The sequence below is a fragment of the Piliocolobus tephrosceles genome, chromosome 7 (assembly GCF_002776525.5).
Source record: "Piliocolobus tephrosceles isolate RC106 chromosome 7, ASM277652v3, whole genome shotgun sequence".
NCBI classification, from domain to species: domain Eukaryota; kingdom Metazoa; phylum Chordata; class Mammalia; order Primates; family Cercopithecidae; genus Piliocolobus; species Piliocolobus tephrosceles.
Window position 1 is genome coordinate 27,016,329 of NC_045440.1, and position 25,796 is coordinate 27,042,124.

Here is a 25,796-nt window from a genome sequence, read left to right on the forward strand (position 1 = left end):
CTGGAGTGTAAAGGTGGGATCTCGGCTCACTGCAGCCTCAACCTCTTGGGACCAGGTGACCCTCCTGCCTCTGCCTCCTGGGTAGCTGGGACGACAGGCATGCATCACTACGTAGACCTGACTAATTTTTTGGGTTTTTTTTTTTTGGTATTTTTTGTAGAGACGCAGTTTTGCAATGTTGCTCAGGCTGGTCTCCAACTCCTGGGCTCAAGCGATCTGCCTGCCTTAGCCTCCCAAAGTGTTGGGATTACAGATGTGAGGCGCTGTGCCTGACCTATAGGGACATTTTGAACCAGCCTAAGCAGTCATTAAACTTCCAGCTGTTCTTTTAAAAACTTACTGTGTGAAGTTGACACACTCATCCCATTCTTGTACTTCTCCTCAGGACTTCCTTTCCTTGGGTGGGCTTTGTTTGGGGAACTGCAAGTAGGGTGAGAGGAGCAGGGTGTTAGCAGCTGGTCAGCTAAGAAGGAGCCACTGACTGATCTTAGCAGTGTCTACTCATACCTTGAGGATGTACTTTTCTTCTGAATTGCCTTCTCAGATTCAGATTGTTCTTTAAAACCACGAACGGTCAGGTACCTCTACTTTCAAGAAATCATTTCCTTAATGAAATGAAAAGTGTGAAAATCTATAAAGAAGATTATAGACCAGCAGCCCCCAAGCCTCAGTTGGCTTCCAGAGAGATTTTTGGGCCCTCTAGTGTTGTCCTATACACTGACAACTTTTAAAAATCAGAAGATTTCTAAAAGACCTGAGCTGCAATACAAATGAAGATCAGGTCCTATGAGGCCCTGGCTGGGGCTTCATGGCGGCTGCTCCTATAGTTGAGGCCCATGATGGGGTCTGTGTGCACTCACCTGCCTGTGGCTCCTCATTTTTCTTACACCCATTTCTGTTTTTATTTTTTTGAGACTGAGTTGTGCTCTGTGGCCCAGGCTGGAGTGCAGTGGCACGATCTCGGCTCCCTGCAACCTCTGCCTCCTAGGTTCAAGCAATTCTCCTGCCTCAGCCTCCTGAGTAGCCGGGACTACAGGAGCACGCCACCACACCTGGCTAATTTTTATATATTTAGTAGAGATGGGATTTCACTATGTTGGTCAGGCTAGTCTTGAATTCCTGACCTCAAGTGATCCATGCATGTGATAGATATTTTTTAAAGGTTGAAATAAAGATGAAACAAAATTTTAAAATAATATCACTAAAGTCTTAAATTTTAGTGAAAGCAGTATGATTGAATATGTTTTATTATTTTTGAAAATCTTGATTGGATACTGTGTGTTACAGCAAGTCAAGTCTGTTTCTAAATTAAACTTTTTTTTTCTTCTTTTCTTTTCTTTTTGAGGTGGAGTCTTCCTCACTTCTTTGCCCAGGCTGGAGTGTAGTAGTGTGATCTTGGCTCACTGCAACCTCTGCCTTCTGGGTTCAAGCAGTTCTTCTGCCTCAGCCTCCACAGTGGCTGGGATTACAGGCATGTGCCACCACGCCCGGCTAATTTTTGTATTTTTAGTAGAGATGGGGTTTCACCCTGTTGGCCAGGCTGGTCTCGAACTCCTGACCTCAAGTGATCCATCCATCTCGGCCTCCCAAAGTGCTGGGATTATAGGCGTGAGCCACCGCGCCTGGCCAACATAAATCATTTTTGACAGCAGAACCACATGCTGATGGAAATAACTGAACATTTATTCTGATAATGCTTTCATCATAGTTTTAAAAAAATTATTATTAAAAGGTAGTTCTTATTATTAAAATGTCACTTCTTTCAAGACGTGAGTTATGTTAATATATTCACATCAGCATACTAAGGACAGTCACTGGCCATTTAAAGGGTCAATAAGTTTGAATTACCTTTTTAAAAAAATGTATTATTTTTTATTTTATTTATTCTTTTTTTTTTTTTTTTTTTTGAGATGGAATCTCACTCTGTCACCCAGGCTGGATTGCAGTGGCACAACCATGGCTCAGTGCAGCCTAGAACTCCCAGGCTCAAGCGATCTTCTCACCTCAGCCTCCTGAGTAGCAGGCATGACAGGCACATACCACTACATCTGGCTATTTTTTTAATTTTTCATAGCTATGAGGTCTTCTCCCTATGTTGCCCAGGCTGGCCTTGAACTCCTGGGCTCAAGCATTTCACCCACCTTGGCCTCCCCAAACAAAGTGTTGGGATTACAGGCATGAGCCACCATGCCCAGCCTGGATCACCTTTTTGTTTAAAAAAAAAAAAAAAAAAAAGTACAATTCTTTTTTTTTTTTTTTTTTGAGACGGAGTCTCGCTCTGTCGCCCAGGCTGGAGTGCAGTGGCTGGATCTCAGCTCACTGCAAGCTCTGCCTCCCGGGTTTATGCCATTCTCCTGCCTCAGCCTCCCGAGTAGCTGGGACTACAGGCGCCCACCACCTCGCCCGGCTAGTTTTTTGTATTTTTTAGGAGAGACGGGGTTTCACTGTGTTAGCCAGGATGGTCTTTATCTCCTGACCTCGTGATCCGCCCGTCTCGGCCTCCCAAAGTGCTAGGATTACAGGCTTGAGCCACCGCGCCCGGCCACAATTCGTTTTTTAAGTTCACCAACTCTTAAGTACTTTGCTGTTTAAGTTAGTTTGAGTTATCTTAAACGAGCACATTTGTTCTGTGTTACAAAAAAATTTTATTATTTCACTAAATAGATTATATTGTAGGTAGTGAAATACGTTAATCAGTTAATCAGTTTAGCTGGGCACTTCACCTATTCATTTGTTCATTACAGCAAATTGCAACATATAGCAGTTAACATGTGCCCTGTCTTGTAGTATTTGCTGATTTCTGTGGTATGAATATTCTTACCTTGGCTGATTTGAAGTTATCAACATGAATCACTGAACATGGATTTGGGAAGAGATACACAGTTGTACACCATTACATAGTAATTTCAACATAAACAGTAGATATAGGTAATCTCAAGTTAATAGTAAAATACAAAATTAGGAAGTAATGAGTTGAAGGCATTTATTGCATGGATTTTTAATATAATTATTTAATTTGAAGTTTATGTAATTACATCTTTAATGGCTATGTTTAACAACAGGCTCACAACATTCTGAAAATGTAGCAATTGGCATTCACGAGCAGGTGTGAGTGGCTCCAACACGCCCCTCAGTGGGCCTTGTAGGACAGTCTGAGAACTTTGCCTTTTACTCTGAGTGAGATGGGAAGTGTTGGAGGCTTTGGAGCGAAGGGGTGACATGTTCAGTTGGCTTGAGTATTAACACAGTCACCTGCTGTGCTGGGACTAGCATATAGGGAAGAATATGGCAGCAGGGAGAATATTTAGGAGCTGATGTGGAGAATCCAGGCAAGAGATGAAGGTGGCTGGGAGCAGGGGGTAGCCAGGCCGATAGCGAGTAGTGACCAGACTCAAGAATCTGTATAGGAGGCAGCGAGGGATTGTGTGTTTCATGGTTCTGTGATTTATTGAGATCTGAGAAAATAACCAGGCTTTTCCCCCTCACTTATCTTTTTTCTTTTTTGGCCATTGTTAGAGATAAAATAGTGTTCAACTGAACCAGCATCTGACCTAGTTTGACAGATCTTTATATTGATTTCAAAATTGCTGCGGTACCAAGGAGATGATATGACATTGTTACTAAAGGGGGCGATGATGGCAATTTGAATGGGATAATTCCTCACTGCAGAAGATCCACTCGACAGGATGTCTCGAATCCCCGGCCCCAGCCCTAAGTGCCAGTAATACCTCCTAGTTACTGCCACGCACAAACAGCCCCTCCATCCATGCATATTTTGGCTGAAAGCCAACAACCTGTGTCTTCTAACAGAGCATGTGGTTCTTTTTCTTCCTCTGACAGTATTATGCCTACCTGTATTCTTATGTGATGCCCCAGGCCATCCGGGACATGGTGGATGAATACATCAACTGTGAGGACATCGCCATGAACTTCCTTGTCTCCCACATCACTCGGAAGCCCCCCATCAAGGTGAGGTCCCGCCGCTGGTGGGACTGTGGATGCGCGCATGTTTACTTCACTTGTTTTACAGTAGCGCAGCACGTACTGCACTGTACTTCAGAGTCCTCATTCATACGATAGGGGTGATACTACCTACCTCATCAAAGGATTGTGGGCTTAAATGAGTTGTTACGACAGGGGCCCTTCATTCCTAAGGGCAATGGATAGAAATCAGAAGGTTTGGAACTTGGGTGGGAAAGATGTTGCATCATTATTTTTATTAATCTCTTACTGGAATTTAGCATTTCCTTCAATTATGAAACAGGCTACAATTCACAATAGTATTTGTAGTAACTGATTTGTCACTAGTAGAAATCATAGATATCTTCGTATCACATTACCTTTGTTGGAATATCTGCAAAAAGTATTGATTCTATTTGTTACCACTTTGAATTCACGACAGTTATTCCCTTTCCCCTAGATGTTGTTATTTAATGCATTAGGAAAAGAGCATGTGTCACTGTGTTTTACTGAAACTTGCTTCCTTTGTCATCCTGTGTATTGCACTTTATATATCTAAAAACATTATTTTGAGGAGTCAACAGCCTTGACCAGATTGCCAAGCCAGAGGCACAGGCGATGTCCATCAAACAAAAAACTTAAGAATTTCTGAGTTAATATATGTAAGACTCTAAGAATAGTGTTGGCACATAAGTACTATGTAAATTATTTGCTCACAACCAAAAATACCCTCAGAATTTCTAGAATTCCTCTGACAGTATTATGCCTACCTGTATTCTTATGTGATGCCCCAGGCCATCCGGGACCTGGTGGATGAATACATCAACTGTGAGGACTACTCACAACTGTGAATTCTAGAAATTCTGAGGGTATTGTTCTGTTTTTTCTTGGAGTTATTAACAAATACGCTCAGTGCACAGAAAGCCTGGTTCCACCCCCTTCCTGTCATCTTTGAGGGCTCTGTCAGCAAGTTAGAGCATGCTGGTAAGGGTTAGGATAGCTCAGTCCTTACAGAAGCGGACGTTATTAGAACCAGTATTACTGTGGAGTCTGTCACTTCAAATGAATATTTGTGACTGTGCTTATGTCTGTGTTTATGTCTGTTTCATAATTGAAGAAAATGCTAAATTCCAGTAAGAGGTTTGTACCTGATGTCTTTAGAAGGGTCAACAAACTAATAAGGTCATATTTTCATTATTATCAAAAAGGTGTATTACTTAATTTTATGAAACAAGTTTACCTTCATGGGTGTCATTGCCATGAGTAAATAGTTGTGTTCAGCCTGGCGCGGTGGCTCATGCCTGTAATCCCAGCACTTTTGGAGGCCTAGGCAGGTGGATCACTTGAGGTCACGAGTTCATGACCAGCCTGGTCAACACGGCGAAACCCCGACTCTACTAAAAAATATACAAATTAGGCTGGGCGCAGTGGCTCACGCCTATAATCCCAGCATTTTGGGGGGCTGAGACAGGTGGATCATGAGGTCAGCAGATCGAGACCATCCTGGCTAACACGGTGAAACCCTGTTTCCACTAAAAATACCAAAAGTTAGCTGGACGTGGTGGCACGCGCCTATAGTCTCAGCTACTCAGGAGGCCGAGGCAGGAGAATCACTTGAACCTGGGAGGCAGAGGTTGCAGTGAGCCGAGATGATGCCACCACACTCCAGCCTGGGTGACAGAGCGAGACTTAGTCTCAAAAAGAAAACACACACACACACACACACACACACACAACACTACACTACACTAGCTAGGCGTGATGGCATGTGCCTGTGATCCCAGCTACTCAGAAGGCTGAGGCAGGAGAATCACTTGAACCCAGGAGGCAGAGATGGCAGTGAGCTGAGATTGTGCCACTGCACTCCAGCCTGGGTGACTAAGTGAGACTCCATCTCAAAAAAAAAATTAATAATAATAATTGGTTCTAGACTACGTACCCACCAGCATATACTAATAACGATAATGAAATATGTTTAGAAGCCAGGTGTAGTGGCACACGCCTGGTAGTCTCAGCTACTCAGGAGGCTGAGGCAGGAGGATTGCTTGAATCCAGAAGTTCAAGGCTGAATGTTCCATGGGCGTGTCTGAACAGCTACTGCACTCCAGCCTGGGCATTCTTAGTGAGAAATAAGTCGTAACTTGAGTGCTAAGCAGAGTGGCCACCAGAGGACGCTGGTTCCATGCAGCAAAGCATAACAAAGCTAGAAATGTATTTGGAGGCTAACTGTGGCTCCTGGGTAGCACGTCACTCCTGATTGTCCCAGGGTTTCTTCTGTCCGAGACTTCTGCTAAAGCCTCACAAGAGAAGAATAATTAGCAAAATAATGTATCAATTTTTTTTTTTTTGAGACGGAGTCTTGCTCTGTTGCCCAGGCTGAGTGCAGTGGCTGGATCTCGGCTCACTGCAAGCTCCGCCTCCCGGGTTCATGCCATTCTCCTGCCTCAGCCTCCCGAGTAGCTGGGACTACAGGCGCCCGCCACCTCGCCCGGCTAGTTTTTTGTATTTTTTAGTAGAGATGGGGTTTCACCGTGTTAGCCAGGATGGTCTCGATCTCCTGACCTCGTGATCCGCCCGTCTCGGCCTCCCAAAGTGCTGGGATTACAGGGTTGAGCCACCACGCCCGGCCTGTATCAATTTTTTAACTGTGAAAAATAATAGTCACAAGTACTTATATAAAAATAGTATGTTTTCCAGGTACAGTGGTAGGTCTCATATTAAACAGTGAAAAGGCTTTGTAGACTTTGAGGTAGGGAGGCAAAGGTTTTAGAAAGCAATTAACATTGGGCGCAATTTTCTATTCCTTATATTTCCTTTCTTATGTAGCCAGGGACTGGATTTGAGTCAAGATATATGCATCAATTTATGCCTCTCTAGTAGACCAGAAGACATGGTCAATGAAAATTTAAAGTATCTGAGTGATTAGGTACCTAATAGTAGCATCCGTTACCTGAGCAGGCACAGACATGGGGGATTTTTCATCTTTGTAAAGTGTATTTGTCTACTGCATTATTAGGCCAGTGTTTCACTAGCTAAGGCATCTCTTCAGTGCAGGTAGAAGTAATGTGGACATGGTGCACATGATTCTTACCAAGTGAAAACTTCAAAACTGAGTATTCTCTCTGAATTTTCTTCATCTTTCTAGAATATATGAAGAAGTCAAGATTGGGATGAGTTTTCAAATTCAAAGGCTGAAATTAAGTGTGTTTTCAAACTCTTAGTAATTCCTTCAACTTATGAATCTAGTGATTTACTTCATAATAAAGAACCAGTTTGAATTAAATATTTTATTTACCTGATTTTAATGGTGTCAGGTGTATGTACTATTGTATGTTCAAAAATAGTAATTTTTTTGTTGTGCTTTAAATACCTCCAATTTTTACTGTCAGACTATTCCCTGTTGAATTAGGGAGGTCTGACTGCTTTGTATGATTGGCAGTGTTCTTTCAGTAATGTTAATATCTTAATGACATTGACTAAAGAAATGGGGAGTTAATGTAATATTATTGCTTTGAATAATGTACTACTTTTGCAAGGAGAACACAGAATGTAAATAGGCTTCATTCAGGATAAGAGATTAAAAAATCACCCGTAAAGTTTTGAGAAAACAGATGGCTTAGGTGGTAAGGAAGCCGAAATGCAGGTGAACGTCTTGGTTCTCTGGGGTAATACAGGTTCTTGGCATCTATTGAGGATTTTCTTCATTGTTACTAAGCATAAAACGAATATTTCTCTTAGACTGAGTTACCTGGAATCTTCCATGTAAACTGTGATCCATGATACTGGTTAAATAAGTAAATGTCCAGACTTCAGTTTATATTATAGTTGTTTCATTCTTTTTAATTTTTTTGCATGTTTTATTATGCAACAGTTATATATTTACAAATATATTGGGGATGCAGTCTTAAGTGGTTTTTTTGTTTTTTTTTTGTTTTTTTTTGAGATGAAGTCTCAGGTGCTAGGCTGGAGTGCAGTGGCACAATCTTGGCTCACTGCAACCTCTGTCTCCCGGGTTCAAGCGATTTTCCTGCCTCAGCCCCCTGAGTAGCTGGGACTATAGGCATGTGCCACCACGCCCAGCTAATTTTTGTATTTTTAGTAGAGACGGGGTTTCACCATGTTGGCCAGGCTGGTCTCGATCTCTTGACCTTGTGATCCGCCCTCCTCGGCCTCCCGAACTGCTGGGATTACAGGTGTGAGCCACCGCACCCGGCTTAAAAGTTTTTTTACTGATGGATTACATGATTAAAAACATTTGGAAACCACTGCTTCCGTGAAAACAACAGTAAAGACACTTTTTGTGTCACATGAAATAATATGCAGGTTAAAGGGCATTTCTCCTGGGGCTGGATTCTGGTGTCTGGGGTGAGGAGAAGGGTTTTTAGATCCAGTGAGAGCCCCATGGAATACTGGACATAGATGCTGTTTGAGAACGTCCTTCCCCAGATTCCTGACCCCCACATCCTGTTCCAGGGAGAACCATGGGAAGAGCAGTAACTCGGTGTTGACATGACCCCAAAGGGTTCTAAGGGAGCAGCCAGTGAGTGAGGGGGGAAGTGAGGAGACAGGTGGGACCTGGAGTGGGGAGCTGTGGAGGTCATGACTGCCCAGAGACTAGGTTCTGAGGTGAGCCACCCTTCGAGCACTGGCCTGTGTCTCCTCCCAGTTTAAACTCTGGGACCTGGGCTTGGACGGCGAATACTGGCCGTACACAATGATTACTCTTCTGCTATTAAGTTATGGGATGTGTCTTTCAATTAAAAATTTTCCCCTTAATTTGTAATAGAAATTTAAAAATTATTTGGGAAAAGAGACATGCAGAAAGAAATCAAAAGTACTAAAACTTTTGGCTTCTTTTGGTTCTCTGGTATCCTGTCTATTGTGGGGACTTATTTATTTATCCATACATATATATACACACACACACATACGTGTGTAAAAATACATATATACATATTTTTTCTTTCTTTTTTTTTTTTTGAGATGGAGTCCCGCTCTGTCACCCAGGCTGCAGTGCAGTGGCATGATCTCAGCTCACTGCAACCTCTGCCTCCCAGGTTCAAGTGATTTTCCTGCTTTAGCCTCCATAGTAGCTGGGATTACAGGCATGTGCCACCATGCCCAGCTAATTTTTTCGCATTTTTAGTAGAAACGGGGTCTCGCTATGTTGGCCAGGCTGGTCTCAAACTGAGCTCAAGTGATCCGCCCACCTTGGCCTCCCAAAGTGCTGGGATTGCAGGTGGGAACCACCACACCTGGCCTTATTTTTGTATTTTAAATGTATATACTTGATTTGCAGTCTGCTTTTTAAAAACTTGACAGTAGGCTGGGCCGTATGGCTCACACCTGTAATCCCAATATGGAGGCTGAGGCGGGCGGATCATGAGGTCAGGAGATCGAGACCATCCTGGCTAACACAGTGAAACCCTGTCTCTACTAAAAATACAAAAAATTAGCCGGGCGTGGTGGCAGGCTCCTGTAGTCCCAGCTACTCGGGAGGCTGGGAGGCTGAGGCAGGAGAATGGTGTGAATCTGGGAGGCGGAGCTCGTAGTCAGCTGAGATCACCGCACTGCACTCCAGCCTGGGCTACAGAGCGAGACTCCGTCTAAAAAAAAAAAAACAAAAAAACAAAAAAAACAAAAAAAACTTCACAGTAAATGTTCTCAGTTTTTGTAATATAGTGGACTAGGTAATTTGAAAACCTGATCACTATAAGTAACAAACGTCTTTTTTCAGTGTATAGTTGAGCTAATAAAAAGGTAAGAGAATTGCCAGAAAGGAAGCAGACGGGAGGACTAAAACTTAGGGTGGCAAGCATGGGGGCGTCACTGAGGCCGTCATGGGGGGCTGCTCTCACCTTAGCTGTCTAGAGGCTTGGGTTTTATCACTCATGTGAAGGAGTGAAGAGCCTGTTAAGGGCGGAGAATTAGAATGGAGATCTCCTACCTGTTGCCCCAGGGAGATGACATGCACCTTGTTTATTTTAACCTGGACTCTGACGGGGCGGGGGCGCGAACTGTAGGTTGAGAATGTTAAATAGTCTTTTGAGCCTCCATGGGCTTAGGTACTCATTCTGTATGAAATCTAGACCCAGGGCCACATGAGGTGGCTCAAGTCTGTAATCCCAGCACGTTGAGAGGCTGAGGCAGGACGATTTCTTGAGACCAGGAGTCCAGACCAGCCTGGGCAATATAGGGAGTCCCCAGGGAGAAAATAAAAAAAGAAAACTAGACCCAGTCATTGATACCCTTGGACTGTTTGACAGAATAAAACCAAAAATCTGTTATAAGAGGAAATTACTCTCAGCAGAGGAAGTTCCCACTTAAGAAAAAGAAATTTCTTCACCTCAGGCCACATAGGACATGCACAGGAAAAGCCTCATTGAAGATGAGCTTAAAATGTAAAATTACCGGTTAGCCACCAAGGAAACAGCTGATCATGAGCAAGAGCGAACACACATAATAAACAGGTTATAGTTCTCCAAGGATTTCTTTTTTTTTTTTTTCTTTTTTTGAGACAAAGTCTGGCTCTGTCGCCCAGGCCGGAGTGCAATGGTGCGATCTCGGCTCACTGCAACCTCCGCCTCCTGGGTTCACACCATTCTCCTGCCTCAGTCTTCTGAGTAGCTGGGACTACAGGCGCCCGCCACCATGCCCAGCTAAGTTTTTGTATTTTTAGTAGAGACGGAGATTCACTGTGTTAGCCAGGGTGGTCTCGATCTCCTGATCTTGTGATCCGCCTGCCTCGGTCTCCCAAAGTGCTGGGATTACAGGCATGAGCCACCGCGCCCGGCCTAGGATTTCAAGTAATAAAGCCATTAGGTAGACTCTAAAACAAGTAGGCTTAAAATGACTAACCTGAAAACATAAAAAAGCAACAAATCACTCCAAAAAGAACAGATTGGAAAGCCCTAAATGGAACTACTGAAAATGAAAATCATAGTTATTAAAATCTCTGTGAAAATGGCAAAAAAAGATCAGACTTAGGTGAAAAGAAAATTAAGGAAGTAGAAGACAAATTTAAAGACATTTCTTCCCCATGTTTCTTTGTGTGGCGTCCTCCCCTCCCTGCTCCCCTCCATCCTCCCTTCCGTGGAGCCAGTGTTTCCAAAGCCCGCTTTGCAGGTGTCGCTTCTTCAGCCCATTGAAAACCCAAGTTCATGGCTATCTTGCAGGATTTGCTTTTTCATTGGCCTCTGAGGATTTCGTTCATTCTTTCATTCACTCATTCATTTTTCATTGTTTATTCATGCGTGCATGTGTGTATGTGAGTGAGTGACAGGCTCTCACTGTCCCCCAGACTGTAGTGCAGTGGCGCCATCATAGCTCACTGCAGCCTCAAACTCCTGGGCTCAAGCAGCCTCCCGTCTCAGCCTCCCAAGTAGCTGGGACTACACCAAATAACTGGCCTGCTGCCTCACCCTGCTAATATTTTTATCTTTTGTGGAGATGAGGTTTTGCTTTGTTGCCCAGGCTGTTTTTGAACTCCTGGGCTCAAGCGATCTTCCTGCCTTGGCCTCCCAAAGTGCTGGGATTAATCACCAGGTGATTTCATTTCTTATTACAGGCTCAGCCCTGTATTTAAAGAGGGTTTCTGTATTTCATCTTGCGTGTTCAGGTGTTCTGATGGATTTTTATGCCATTCGGCCTGCCACGTTGTAACGCAGCTGTCCCCCTCTTCATTAATAACAATATGACTAGACGGTAGTATGGCCACTTTCCTATGGCTTTAAATATAGTTAAGCATCTGACTAGCCCCTCTTTGGGTAGTCTTCAGTATTTTGATTCAAAACATTGATGAAACAAACAACTGGGTACCTAACTATGGCTCTGCAACCAAGTACATACTAGGAGTAGACTTACTGAGACAGCTGACACTACACACGTTAAGGCTTGTGGCATCTGAGAAGTGCAGGCCGTCTGGACAGAATACGTGACGATGTTCTGGAGACATCGGGTAGGCAGGAGGCCTGGGGCGGGGCTCTGGCTCCTGCCACACTCTGCAGGGTTGTTGCCTCTGGGGGATCAGCATCTTCACCCTGGACATGGGGGTTGTGGGATCGGCTCAGCTGCAAGGGTTCTGTTGGTATTAGCTGGGAGTCCCACTCTGTGTCTCTCTTCCATTTCCAGGTGACCTCACGGTGGACATTCCGATGCCCAGGATGCCCTCAGGCTCTGTCGCACGATGACTCCCACTTCCACGAGCGGCACAAGTGCATCAACTTCTTTGTGAAGGTGTACGGCTACATGCCCCTCCTGTACACGCAGTTCAGGGTGGACTCCGTGCTCTTCAAGACACGCCTGCCTCATGACAAGACCAAGTGCTTCAAGTTCATCTAGGGGCAGCGCAAGGTCTGGGAAGAGGACGGGCAGAGGGAGGAAGGTGGCTCCCAAGGTTCCTAGGCATTGCAGGACCTTGGGGACATCTGCTGGGTGGGTGGCCCAGACCCTCTGCTGGGAGGGGCAGCATGAAGAGTGGAAGGAAACCGCTGCCTTTATCTTCAAGTCGGCCACACTGGGCCTGGAGCCCTGGGCGGAGGCCCCGGGGTTCCCCACACAGGGCACTGACTGATAGCTTACACTGAGGACCGTGGAGACTCTGCAGAGTCACTCACACCGTTCATACGCCCAGGACAGCTAGTTTGTGGTTTTTAAATTCAATAACAACTATTATGATTATTTAAAAAGAGAAAGTTTCAGAATTGCCATTCAAGGCTTATTTATATATATGTGTGTGTGTATAAATATATGCACACACACCCGCATACATATATATTTTTGGCTGGGGGAGTGTGAGTTTTGCCTCTCTAAGGGAGGGACCGGGCAGGCTCCTTTGTTCTGTATTCTGGCGGAGGTGGGTCCTGGCCTTGTGTCACTGGCTTATACTTAAAGATCATCTCCCATCCTCCCCAGCGCCATCTGTGTGCAGAAACCAGAAAGGGATGAACTTGGCCCTGTTACGGGCCTGGACGAGATAAGACCTGTGGGTCTCTTCCGTACCCTTTCTGTTGCCAGTCAGCAACCTGTAACTCACATTCTCTTCCCAGTGAATCCCTGGGAGCGCCTGACCCTGGTGGGCTGCTCAGCTTCTTGCTGCTGGGGCCAGTGATTTTTGAGGATTTATCTTTAGGCCAGGCTTGCCTCAGTCCATATCCCTGCTCTCCCATTTCTCCCTTGTTTGAGAGAGAATGAGGAAGCAAAGAGTGAGAAAGAATAGGACCTGAAGATGCTACTCCCAGATGGCTCTTTCTGTCTTGTTCTTCTGTTGAAACATACGTGCTGTGGGCCTCAGGCTTTTCTGAAGTGCTCTCTCGGATTGGACAGGAAATCAGCAGGGTGCACGTCTGCTGTGGTCTGACGTGGTTTGCAGGTCAGCCTCCTCTCCCTGGTGTAGAGCAAGCCAGTGTCCTTCGAGGACCCCACCCGGCTGGCCGGGAAGTTTTACAGCAAGGCGCCTGCCTTGGGATAATTCCTTGGTGAAATTCACCTTCCCCCTGCCTCTGTCTGGAGCCCCATCCTGTGTTATCTGTGGTTTTTGGACCCCTAATGTCGGCTTGGCTGTAGGACCCCCTGAGGTTTGGTATGTGCTAGAACAATGGGAGGCCGTGATTTGTTGTGTAAGCTCACATCCAGCCTTCGAATCTTAACAGGCATTCACAGCCCGAGTTACCACTTTCCACTCCCTGCTTAGGATTCTGTTCCCTGGGCTGAAACGGAAATAAGCTAATTTTTTGGGTCATAGTGGCAGTAGGGGAACCTAGGAGGGTGTGAGTGGAATTGGTCAGGGATTTAGCCCATGAATCTGTTTTTCTTGAACCCTACTTTCTTGAAGTGGAGTTGACTCGAAGGTTTCTAGCAACTGAACAAAAGCTCAGGTCTGTCCTGGTCATGCACATGCCTTAAGCCAGTTTCGTCTTCCCTAGACCTTGGCATCCTGTGCTTCTATTTCTCGGAATACGTTCTCCTCTGACCTGCCTGTACCACATGGGTCCTCTTTAAGTATTGTTTTGAAGCTGGGCTCTTTTGGTAGCTCCCACCCACCTGTAGGGCTAGCTCGGCTTAAGGGAACTCTCCCCATTGGCAAAGCGGACCTGGCTACTGCCAGGACTGTGTTTCCAGAGGTTCCCCCTGGCAACAGCCTGTAGCTCCCCCGCTGAGGCAGCGACCTAGGAAGTGTGGTTTTGTTCCCAGCAGTCGGGGGTCGGATGCTCTGCCTCAGAACTTTCTAGTTGCGCTCTCCCTGACTCCTGACTTGTATTCCTTTTAGCAGTAGCCTTCTTGCCTCGGGGAGCCAGAGTGGTGTGTGGCGCTGTATTGTGGCTGCTATTTTATCTGGTTTATTTTAATGTGAGGAACTCATATACAGACTTTAGTGGGACTCGGTGGGCCGGGGCCGTCTGTGTGCTGGGACCCCCTTTAGAGGGACTTGGTGAGCAAAGGTCGTCTGTGTGGTGGGGTCAGGGGCCTGTCCCTTTAGTGGAGCCAGGTTGTCGGGCCCCGAATGTCACTGGTGGATCCAAGAAGGGCTGAGTGGTCTGACACCAAAACGTGCTGCAGGGAGGGCTGTGGTGCCGGCGCTTCCAGCAAGGACAGCCCTCGTTGACCCTGAAAGGAACACTGGCTTGAAGGACTGCAGACAGTTTCGGAGGGGCACGCCCAAGTTGGTGAGAGGCAGCAAGGCGGCCGCGGTGTCACTGGTCAGGTGATTGTCACCACGGGAAAGCCATTGACCTGTGACTCATGCGAGATGGGAAAGCAGCGCCACAGACCCCGGGTCTCCTTGGCTGTCTGTGAGCTGCCCATGGCCACCTCGTCCTGGCTCGCAGGGTGCAGGACCGCCTTGTTCTCTGGGTGGCCGGCTTGCTGCTCCGGTTTGGGCTGTCCTACTTTAATGCCATCCCAGGGCTCCGCAGGCCGCTGTGAGCGCTGGCTCCCTGGGCAGTGCTCCTCCGTGTGGACTGTGCCTCAGGTCATAGCTCACCAGCTGGGGTCCTGTCCAGAACGATGGGATCTTTCTGGGAGCTGCGCCGGACCGAGTGGGGAGCTCCTAGTTTGGAGGAGGGAAGCTTTGATATCCATGCCACGTCCATCCACCCCACCCCTTTTCGTCACGAGCACAATGGTCTTACATTGGATTTTTGTAAAAAAAAATAAAAATAAAAAGAAATGGAGACTTTAACTCAAGCAGCTTGGAGTTCTTTTGTGGTTTTCCTCGGCAGGTATGGAAGAGTGACCTGAGAGAAGGCACCTGCTTGATTCCAGGTCGCCACCTGCGTATGCCAGCTGGGCCCGCTCGCAGAAGACAGGAGGCAGCGTGACCAGGCCCTGGTGTGGGCTGTAGACTAGAGATGGGTGAATAGACTCACATTCACGCGGGCAGTCTGCCTGCGCCCAGTTCCAGGGCAAGTCATTTTGACTAAACAGGAACTTAGGGGCTGTTGAGGTGCTTTAAGCAGGATATGGAAGGGCATGTGGCCCATATATGCAAAGTTAATTTTTTCACGGGAATTTAAAAGTGTGTGTGTATATGGAGTGGTTGTGGGGAGCTGTGTGTGCCTGTGATCCCAGGACAGGCGAGGCCTCACTGTGAATGGCTCAGTTCGTTCCATAGGTCGTGCCCCTGACCTGTAGGGCACTAAGACACCTGTACCTGCACCGAGCTTGCGCTCCCTGACTGCACAGCCCCATCCTGTTGGTGCCCACAGGCCTAGAACTTGTGCTTGGCTGTGGGATCAGAGGCTTCCTCAGGAGAGGGCACTGAGCTGTGGGCTTTGGGGAGAAGGGAAAGGGGGTAAAGGTGAGGGCTCCTCTCCTGGGCTCTGCAGGTGGCATTTTCGGTCACACTGACAGTCCTAAGAATGGGTGAGACCTAACGGTCAGTGTCCCTCCTCAAGTGGGGTTCACGACTGATCAGGCAGTTTTGCAGCAGCTGATGAGTGAGATGTCATCTAGGGGCATTCCTCTTTGGGTCATTCCTCTTTAGGTCTGGAGTTTTGGCTGTCAAGCTCCTATTCTTCCAGCCATCCGTCTCCATGTTACAATTGTCCTGGGACCGGAGAGACTTAAGAAGGTAGCATGAGGCTGTAGAAAATGCGTCTTCCTATATACACAGAGATACGATGTCTGCTTTGAGTCTCTACCTGTTGAGTTGTGGCTTGGACTTATGGTCACCCAAGGTGGTGAATGTGAGCTGTTGATGGGATCGTCACTGAAGTGGAAGGCTCCACAAGGTTTACAAAAATGTGTGAAGAAGAATGTTGATGGCGGGGTGTGTTGCCTAACGTCTTAATCTCAGCATTTGGGGGAGGCAGAAGTGGGAGGATCACATGAGGCCAGTTCAAGACCAGTCTGGGCAACATAGCAAGACCCCCATCTCTATAAAAAAAAAAATTAAAAATAGAATGTTATGAAGATACCGAAAAGAAGAAAGGAGAATGTAGCAGGTCAAGGTCTGGATCCTAGAACAGACTGGGTGTGCAAATCCTGGGCTGCCCATCACACTAGTGGAGAGCAAGTTATCTATTAATATTTTAGGCTCTAATCCCACCATACAATGGCAAAAGTTATGCCCATCTCCTAAGCATATGTTAAAAGTTAAATAATATATGTAGAGTCCACTGTTTGACACAATAAAAATGAACTATTCCTGGAGTAAAATGCTGTCCACTTACTCGTGGCTCTTTCTGCCTTCCACTAGGTTTGAGCACCAGCGCCTGGCTGTGTGCCCTGCCCACCTCCTATTAGAGCCCCCATGTTCTGTCGCCTCACCATGCTGTGTGCTGGCCACTGCTCTGCCTCCCACACCGGACTGCAGCCTCTTGAGAACATAGCACACAACAGGAATTCCATAGTTTTCTCATGAATGAATGCTGTGACAAACTGAAGAGGGCCACTTAGAAATCACAGCTTAGGCAAACTGTTTTACCTTTCTTCATCTGTCTTCATGTTTATGAAAGAGTACAGGCTGGGCACAGTGGCTCACGCCTGTAATCCCAGCACTTGGGGAGGCCAAGGCGGGTGGATCACCTGAGGTCAGGAGTTTGAGAGCAGCCTGGCCAAAATGGCAAAGCCCTGTCTCTACTAAAAATACAAAAATTAGCCAGGTGTGGGGGCACGTGCCTGTAGTCCCAGCTACTCAGGAGGCTGAGGCAGGAGAATTGCTTGAACCCGGGAGGTGGGGGTTGCAGTGAGCTGAGATTGCACCATTGCACTGCAGCTTGGGCAACGAGAAACTCCGTCTCATAAAAATAAAAAATAAAAAAATAAAGTACAACTGCTGGTCCTGTTGTAGGACTGTCATGTTAGCATTTAAACTACTTAAATTCTATTGATTTAAACGATTGGTCCCACATTTCAAACATACAGCAATGTTGAAATTATTTCTAGGTAGCCGGGCGCGGTGGCTCAAGCCTGTAATCCCAGCACTTTGGGAGGCCGAGACGGGCGGATCATGAGGTCAGGAGATCGAGACCATCCTGGCTAACACGGTGAAACCCCGTCTCTACTAAAAAATACAAAAAACTAGCCGGGCGATTTGGCGGGCGCCTGTAGTCCCAGCTACCCGGGAGGCTGAGGCAGGAGAATGGCGTGAACCCGGGAGGCGGAGCTTGCAGTGAGCTGAGATCCGGCCACAGCACTCCAGCCTGGGTGACAGAGCGAGACTCCATCTCAAAAAAAAAAAAAAAAAAAATTATTTCTAGGGTATAAATGTATATGTCTGTCATTTTACTCGACCTGCCTTGGAGCGTCCTATCTTCCCATGGCCTGTCCCTTCACCCATTCCTTCATTCATCCTTTCACAGTGCACTGGGTGCATTTCTGAGTAAACTGGTAACATCGATGCATTTCCTTCTAAATACGTGGGCATACAACTGTTAATTATAGGGCAGTATTTGTGTTTTTAATGTAAAATTTATTTTAAACTTACACACATCTTAAGTGTGCATTCTTTTGAGTTCTGACAGACGCATACGCCTGTGTAACCCAGACCCCTCTCAAGATACGGAACGCTACCATCAACCCAGAAAGCCCCTCATGCTCCTTCCTCCTAGTCAGTCCCCACATCCTTCATCCCCAGACATAGCCAGTGCTGATTGCTTTTTCATTTTGGATTACTTTTCCATATTCTAGAATTTCATATAAATGGTATCCTACAATTTCTACTGTTGTGTTTGTCTTCTACATACCCAGCATAACATTTTGGAGAGGCGTCCATCATTGCTGCATAAATGGGTGATTAGTTACTTTTCATTGCTTAGTATTCCCTTGTATGAATCGAATAAAATCTGTCCATTCTATTGTATAGGTAGTGGGGCTGTTTCCAGTTTTTGGATACTACGAATAAAGTTTCTCTGCACATTCATGTGCAAGTCTTTCTGTGGATTTTTATTTCTCTTGGGTAAATAGGAGTGGAACTATTGGGTAATATGATAGATGTATACATACTTAGTTTTATAAGAAACTTCTAGACCTTTTCTCAATGCGATCATTCCATTTTGTACGAACACCAGTAATTATGAGACTCTCAGTTCCACATCCTCACCAATCGGTGGTCTTGTCAGTCTTTTTAAGTTTAGCCATTCTGGTGAGTAATGGTGTCTTACCGTTTCATTCTGCATTTTCCTGATGACTAATGATTTAAGTACCTTTTCATGTGTTTATGCCATTTATATATATTTCCTTTCATGAATTATCTGTACACATCTTTTGCCCATGAAGAAAAACTGGATTGTCCTTTTTTGAATTGCTTTCTTTTCTTCCTACATTTTTAATAGATTTTGAGGGAAGCAGTTTCAGATTTACAGCAAAACTGCATGGGAAGCACAAAGAGTTTTCCTCTTCTTCCACCTCACCCCTCACTTGCCTTTTATTAACATCTGCCATTAGTGTGATAGATTTGATACAATTGATGAGCCAATGTTGACACATTATTCACTCAAGCCCATGGTTTACATTAGGCTTCATTCATTGTGTTGTATATTCTGTGGGTTTTGACAAATGCGTAATGACAAATATCCACCATTATAGTATCATACAGAACAGTCTCACTCCCCTGAAAACTGCTGTGCTCCACCTATTGGTCCCTCCTTCCCTCTCTGAATCTCAGGCAACCACTGATGATCTTACTGTTTTCACACTATGGCCTTTTCCAGAATGTCACATAAAATCATACAGCATGTAGCCTTTTCACATTGGCTGCTTACTAATAATACGCACTTAAGGTTCTTTTGTATCTTTTCACAGTTTGATAACCAATTTATTTTCTCACTGAATAATATTGTATGGAGGTATTGTCGTTTTTATTGCTGAGTTACAGGAATTCTTTGCCCTGGACACTAGTCCATTGTCAGATATGTTTTGTAAATTGTTTTTTTAATTTGGGGCTTGCCTAATCGTTTTCTTTATGGTGTCCTCTGATTAGCAGAAGCTTTTAATTTTGAGGAGATACAATTCTCTTGTTACTGCTTTCAGTGACCCAAGAAACCTGTGCCTACCCAACATCATGAAGATATTTTTTTCAGTGTTTCTCACCAAATGCTGTACGGTATTAGCTCTTACAAGTAAAGATCCATCTCAGTTTTTATGTGTGGTGTGTGACAGTGGTCAGGTTTCTGATTCTTCTTCTGTATGGGCATTGCAGCACTATTTGTTAAAAAGACTTTCCCTCCCCATTGGATTGCTTTAGGGCCTTTGTTGAAAAGGTGGTCATCATAGAAGTGGGGCTCTATTTCTGAGCAATCTTTGTTGTTACGCTGCTTGGTTCATCCTCGTGCCAGTTCCACACTGTCTTGATGAATGTAGCTTTCCAACTTTGTTCATCTCCAAGATTGCTTTCAGTATTATAGTTACTTTGTATTTCTCTGTAAAGTGTAGAATTAGCTCTATGGTATTAGCTCTTATGCTTATATAAAATCCATCTCAATATTGCTAGTCTCTTCTAAGAAACCTGGGATATCAGATACAAAAATGTACACGTAAAATGTGCCACGTTAGCCATTTTAAAGTATATCATTTGAGTTCCATTAAGTACATTCACAGTGTTGTGTAACCATCACCACTAGCTAGTTTTTAAACTTTTTCATCTCAATTTCTGTACTCATTAAACAGTAACTTCCCATTCCCCCACTACTCCTAGCCTCTAATAACCTCTATTCTGTCTCTATGGATTCATCTATTCTGGATATTTCAATATAAATTAATCATAAAATATGTGGTCTTTTTTGTCTGGCTTTTTTCACTTAGCATGTTTTCCAGGTTTACCTGTTGCAGCATGTATCAGAATCTCATTCTTTTCTGAGGGTGGATAATATTTCATTGTGTGTATATTACACATTTTGTTTATCTGTTCATCTGTTGGTGGATACTTGAGTTGCATCCACCTTTTGGTTACTAAGGTGGGGAATAATATTGCTAAGAACATAGGTGGTCAAATATTTGAGTCCTTGTTCTCAATTCTTTTGGGTGTCTATATAGCAGTGGAGTTGCTGGACCATATGGTAATTCTGTATGGTAATTTCAATTCAATATGGTAATTTAACTTTTTGAGGAACTGCCAAACTGTCGTCCATAGCAGCTGTGTCATTTTACATTCCACTAGCAGTGTATGAAGGTTCCAATTCCTCCACTTCTCCCAACACTTACTTTCTTTTCTTTGAGATGGAGTCTCGCTCTGTCACCAAGGCTGGAGTGCAATGGTGCAATCTCTGCTCACTGCCACCTCCACTTCCTGGGTTCAAGCAATTCTCTGCCTCAGCCTCCCAACTAGCTGGGGTTACACGCACCTGCCACCACGCCACGCTAATTTTTTGTATTTTGTTTCACCATCTTGGCCAGGCATGTCTTGAACTCCTGACATCGTGATCCACCAGCCTTGGCCTCCCAAAGTGCTGGGAATACAGGCGTGAGCCACCATGCCCGGCCCAACACTTACTTTCTGATAAAAATTTTAAAACATATTACAGCCATCCTAGTAGGTGTGAAGTACCTCGTTGTGGGTTTGATTTTCATTTCCCTAATGACTAGTGTTGAATATCTCTTTATGTGCTTATTGGCCATCTGTGTATCTTCTTTGGAAAAATGTTTATTCAAGTCCTTTACCTACTTAAAACATTGGGTTAGGTTGTTGTGTGGCTGTCTGCTGGGATGGTATTGTATCAAATCTGTAAATGAATAGGCAGAATTAAAATGTTAGTATTGAGTCTTCTAATACATGAATATAGTATATTTTTCCGTTTATTCAAATCATTAATTTCAGCAAGGTTTTGAGACTTTTAGCGTAGGGGTCTTACATATCTTTTCAAAAGTTATCTCACAATATTATGAATGAAGTTGCTGTTGCAAAAACATTTTGTTTTCTGGCCAGGTGTTGTGCCTCACACCTTTATTCCCAGCACTCTGGGAGGCCAAGGTGGGTCTCTACAAAATTAAAAAAAAAAAAAAAATTAGCTGGATGAGGTGGCGTGTGCCTGTGGTCCCAGCTACTCGGGAAACTGAAGTGGGAGGATCACTTGAGCCTGGGAGTTTAAGGCTGCAGTGAGCCATGACTGTGCCACTGCACTCCAGCCTGGGTGACAGAGCAAGACTCTCTCTCAAAAACATGTTAATATATAAAATACAGTTGACTTTTGGATACTAACCTTGTATTCTGCAGTCTTGTGAGCTTATTCCAGTAGTTTTCTAGATTTCTTAGAACTTTCTATGTAAAAAGTCTCATCTAAAAACAGTTTTACTTCTTTCCTACCTTTATGCTTTATCTGTTTGTATGCCTGCCTGCCTTCTCCCTTCATTTTTGCCTTACTGCAATGACTGGGACTCCAAGAACAGTATAGAACAGTAGTATGGATCGGCACCTTGCTTTGTTCTCAATATTTGGGTAAAAGCTCTAGTATTTCACTGAGCTTTAAGTTTTTCATACATGACCTTTATCAGGTTGAGTATGTTCCCTTTTATTCCTGTCTGCTTTTTTCCTGTATCTATTGAAATGATCATATGGGGTTTCTCCTCTATTCTGCTATTATAAATTAGATTGGCTTTCAAATATTTAACTATCCTTGCATTCCAGGGATAAACCCTACTTGGTCATGTCATATTATCCTATTTGTGTATTGCTGGATTCAGGTTGCTAAAAATGGAAGTTTTTGTTTGTTTGTTTTTGTTTTTGTTTTTTTGCATTGATGTTCATGAGATATATTTACCTCTCATTTTCTTTTTTGGTAATGACTTTGTAAGGTTTTGGTATTAGAGTTATCCTGGCCCCTTAAAAGGGATTGGAAGTATCCCCCCTTCCTCTTTTTCATAGAGGTTATACATGATTGGTGTTATTTCTTCTTCAAATGTTTGATACAGTTTCCCAGGGAAACCATCTAGGCCTGGAGTTTTTCTTGTGAAAAAATACTAAATTTAATTTCTTAAGTGAATATCAAGTTCTTTTTCTTGTTGAATGAGCTTTGTCTATTTGTGTCTTCAAAGAAATTTTCCATTTTATCTGTGGTGGTAAATTTGTTGGCATAAGTTGGTATTCTTTTTATCCCTTTAATATTTGTAGGCTCTTTAGTAATACCCCCCTTTTCCTTTCTGATTGGTTGGCGTCTTCATATCCATAGGATCTGTAGTGATGACCACAGTTTTTTCACTGCCCGTATGGGCAGTCGGTCGTGTCTTTCCTTGATCAGTCTAATGAGGTGTGTATCAGTTCTGCTGATCTTCTCAAAAATCAGCTTTTGACTTTGTTAGTTTTCTCTATTCTGTTTTGTTCATTTGTCCTTTTATGATTCCTTTCCTCTATGTTCTCTGGGTTTACTTGGCTCTTTTTATAGTCTTCTAAGGTAAAAATTTAGGTCAATTTTAGGCCTTTCATTTTTTCTGTAAGCATTTAAAGGTATAAAATGACTTTTAAGCACTACTTTAGCAGTATCCTATAAATTTTGAGTTTTATTTTTGTTTTCAAAATATTTTCCAATTCATTTTGTGATGTCTTCTTTGATCCATGAGCTATTTTAGAAGTGTTTAATTTCTTTCTTTTTTTTTTTTTTTGAGATAGAGTCTTGCACTGTTGCCCAGGCTGGAGTACAGTGGCATGATCTCGACTCACTGCAAGCTCTGCCTCTCAGGTTCACACCATTCTCCTGCCTCAGCATCCCAAGTAGCTGGGACTACAGGCACCCGCCACCACACCCAGCTAATTTTTTGTACTTTTAGTAGAGACGAGGTTTCACCATGTTAGCCAGGATGGTCTCAATCTCCTGACCTCGTGATCCGTCCGCCTCGGCCTCCCAGAGTGCTGGGATTACAGGCATGAGCCACTGCGCCCAACCAGAAGTGTTTAATTTCTAAATATTTGTGGTTTTCCAAAATATTTTGTTGAGTTTGAATTTAATTCCATTGTGGTGAGAGAAGGTTTTGTGTATGCATTCAGTCCTTTTAGATGTAATGAGATTTATCACCTAGCATATGGTTTTCATAGTAAACATTCTGCTGCTGTAGAGCAAGTACTCTAAAAAGTATCAATTAAGTCAATGTTTTTGACAGTTTTGTTCAGGTCATCTAAAGAATTTACTTTTTTTGTCTAGTTGTTTTAATAATTATTACAAGGGTGATAAAATCTCTATGCTAATGGAATTGTTTTTTGTGGTAGGTTGTTCTATCTACCCACTTACCTAACTACATACATCTGGAGTTTATAGTTTTATCTCTAGGAGGGTCAGGTCTGATGGGAGCTGTTACATCGCCATTCCATTATTTGACCATTACTTGAATAAGTACTACAGAAATGTTTCAACACATTGAGCAGGGATTGGCATACTTTTTCTGTAAAGGGTCAGCAAATGTTTTAGGCTTTGTGGACCACATGTGATTTCTGTTGCATCTTTTTTCCAACAAGCCTGCTTGTGGGCCAGATTTGGCTTGTTGGCCATAGTTACCTCTTCTCATCAGGAACCTGCCCACTGAATCAAGTAGCTATTTTAAAGCATGGGCTAAATGATAGGGATTTTTACACTTATGTGCAGGTTCCCATGTTTAGAATATTGCAGTTAAAAAACTGGCCCACCTGGAAATGTTGTTTTGGCCTGTAATTCCTAAATATTTCTGAAATTTTCTTTCCTTACCTTCTTCCCACAAGCCTCGTGCTGCGACAAGGTGGAAAAAACAGACTCTGTCCTCAGGGTGCTCATGGTCCTGGAAATGTGCTTCTCTCTAGCTGTAAGTCTGGGAGAAAGGCTTATCTGTGATGGTGAGCTAAAGCCATGATAGACAGCACAACACACCGAATATGTGAGCAGGTGCCGACTAATGCCCCCGATGACTGGAAGGTGCTTATTGATGACTGGGAAAGGCTTTGTGAAATGAAAGGCCATTATTTCCAAAGTATGTGAAGCAACTGTGAATAGTTACTAGAGTAAAAACTTAATATTGGATAATTTAACAAAAAGTTAGCAAACTTAATGTGTTTGGTAACTCAGAATGAGAAGTTACTTTTTACTGGTGATTGATTTGGTAACTACATCAGGGAGACTTACACATGGGTTAGGAATGTTTATTGTAGAGAAAGGTAAAGGGTACATCCTGCTAACACAAGCACCATTACGTGGGGGCTACGCACTTTTTTTTTCAATGGCCTGCAATGCCAACATAAGAGAAGCAAGAAATATTCTACATGCCTAAGGAGATGGGCGTTTACACCCCTTTCAAAGATCTGTGGTCCTGAGACTCAGAAGTTTACGTTTGTGTGTGCGTGTGTGTATATACATACACACATATACACATATACACCTATATACACACACATACATACACATATATATACACACGCATATATATATATAAATTTTTTTTTTTTTTTTTTTGAGACAGAGTCATGCTGTGTCTCCCAGGCTGGAGTGCAGCGGTGTGATCTTGGCTCACTGCGACCTCCATCCCCCTGCCCCCTCCCCGGGTTCCTCTGCCTCAGCCTCCCAAGTAGCTGGGATTACAGGTGCCTGCCACCACGCCTGGCTAATTTTTGTATTTTTAGTAGAAACGGGGTTTCACCATCTTGGCCAAACCGGTCTTGAACTTCTGACCTTGTGATTCGCCCACCTTGGCCTCCCAAAGTGCTGGGATTACAGGTGTAAGCTACTGCGCCTGGCCATCATGTATATAATGCTTTATGATGTGATTAAAAGCCATAATGGGCTGCCAAGGAGCAGTAGAGACTCTGGTATTTGATCTTTAGAAGATCAGTTCCTGACGGAGGCTGGCTTGACTCTTCAGTGAGACTGACCCTCTGGCTCAGCTCAGCACTGCTGGTCTCCAGGATTTACCTGTGACTTCCTCCAGGATTGTCATTGGTTATTTCCACTCTATTTTAGGTTCAAAGAAGACTACTGTTATTTATGTGTGGTTCCACTGCAGTGCATTTGAAGGTAAGTGTTGTCTACCTTCTTACAGATGGCCTAGAGCAGTGAGACAGCATTCACTTCTCTTGGCTTCAGGAAAAAAACTGGACTCAGGGCCAGAGGAAAAGTGTCCTCCTTTCCTTCCCACTGGTTCCTTGGCTCCTGTTAATATGTCATTATGCAGGTTTAAAGGTTTCTTCACTCTTGTTTCTGTTGATACTTCATTACAGTTTGGAAACACCTTTATAGGACAACTGTGAGGGCCAAAAGCTTCAAGCTCTCCAGGGATCGGGAAAGATGGAGTACATGTGACTTGAAAAGCAATGGCCTAAAAGACAGATTTCCATTTCCTGGCCAGCTGCTGACTTGATACTCACCCATGGTGTTGTGGGAAGGCAGAAGCCACTCACTGGCTGTTTTGCAGAAAGTTACTTAACCTCTGTTCCCTCACCCAACACCTGA

At 44.1% G+C, this 25,796-nt stretch overlaps 1 protein-coding gene across 6 annotated transcripts in view; it reads left to right on the forward strand.

Moving 5' to 3' along the window:
- EXTL3 (exostosin like glycosyltransferase 3) overlaps positions 1–15,144 on the forward strand; it is a 135,767-nt gene extending 120,623 nt beyond the window's left edge. For all 6 annotated transcript variants that reach the window (XM_023216820.1, XM_023216817.2, XM_023216815.2 and 3 more), the window contains exons 6-7: positions 3,841–3,969; positions 12,091–15,144. In XM_023216820.1, coding sequence (XP_023072588.1) covers positions 3,841–3,969; positions 12,091–12,300 — 339 coding nt within the window. In that variant the 3' untranslated portion in view covers positions 12,301–15,144. The remainder of the gene's footprint in view (positions 1–3,840; positions 3,970–12,090) is intronic.
- The last annotated feature ends 10,652 nt before the right edge of the window (positions 15,145–25,796 follow it).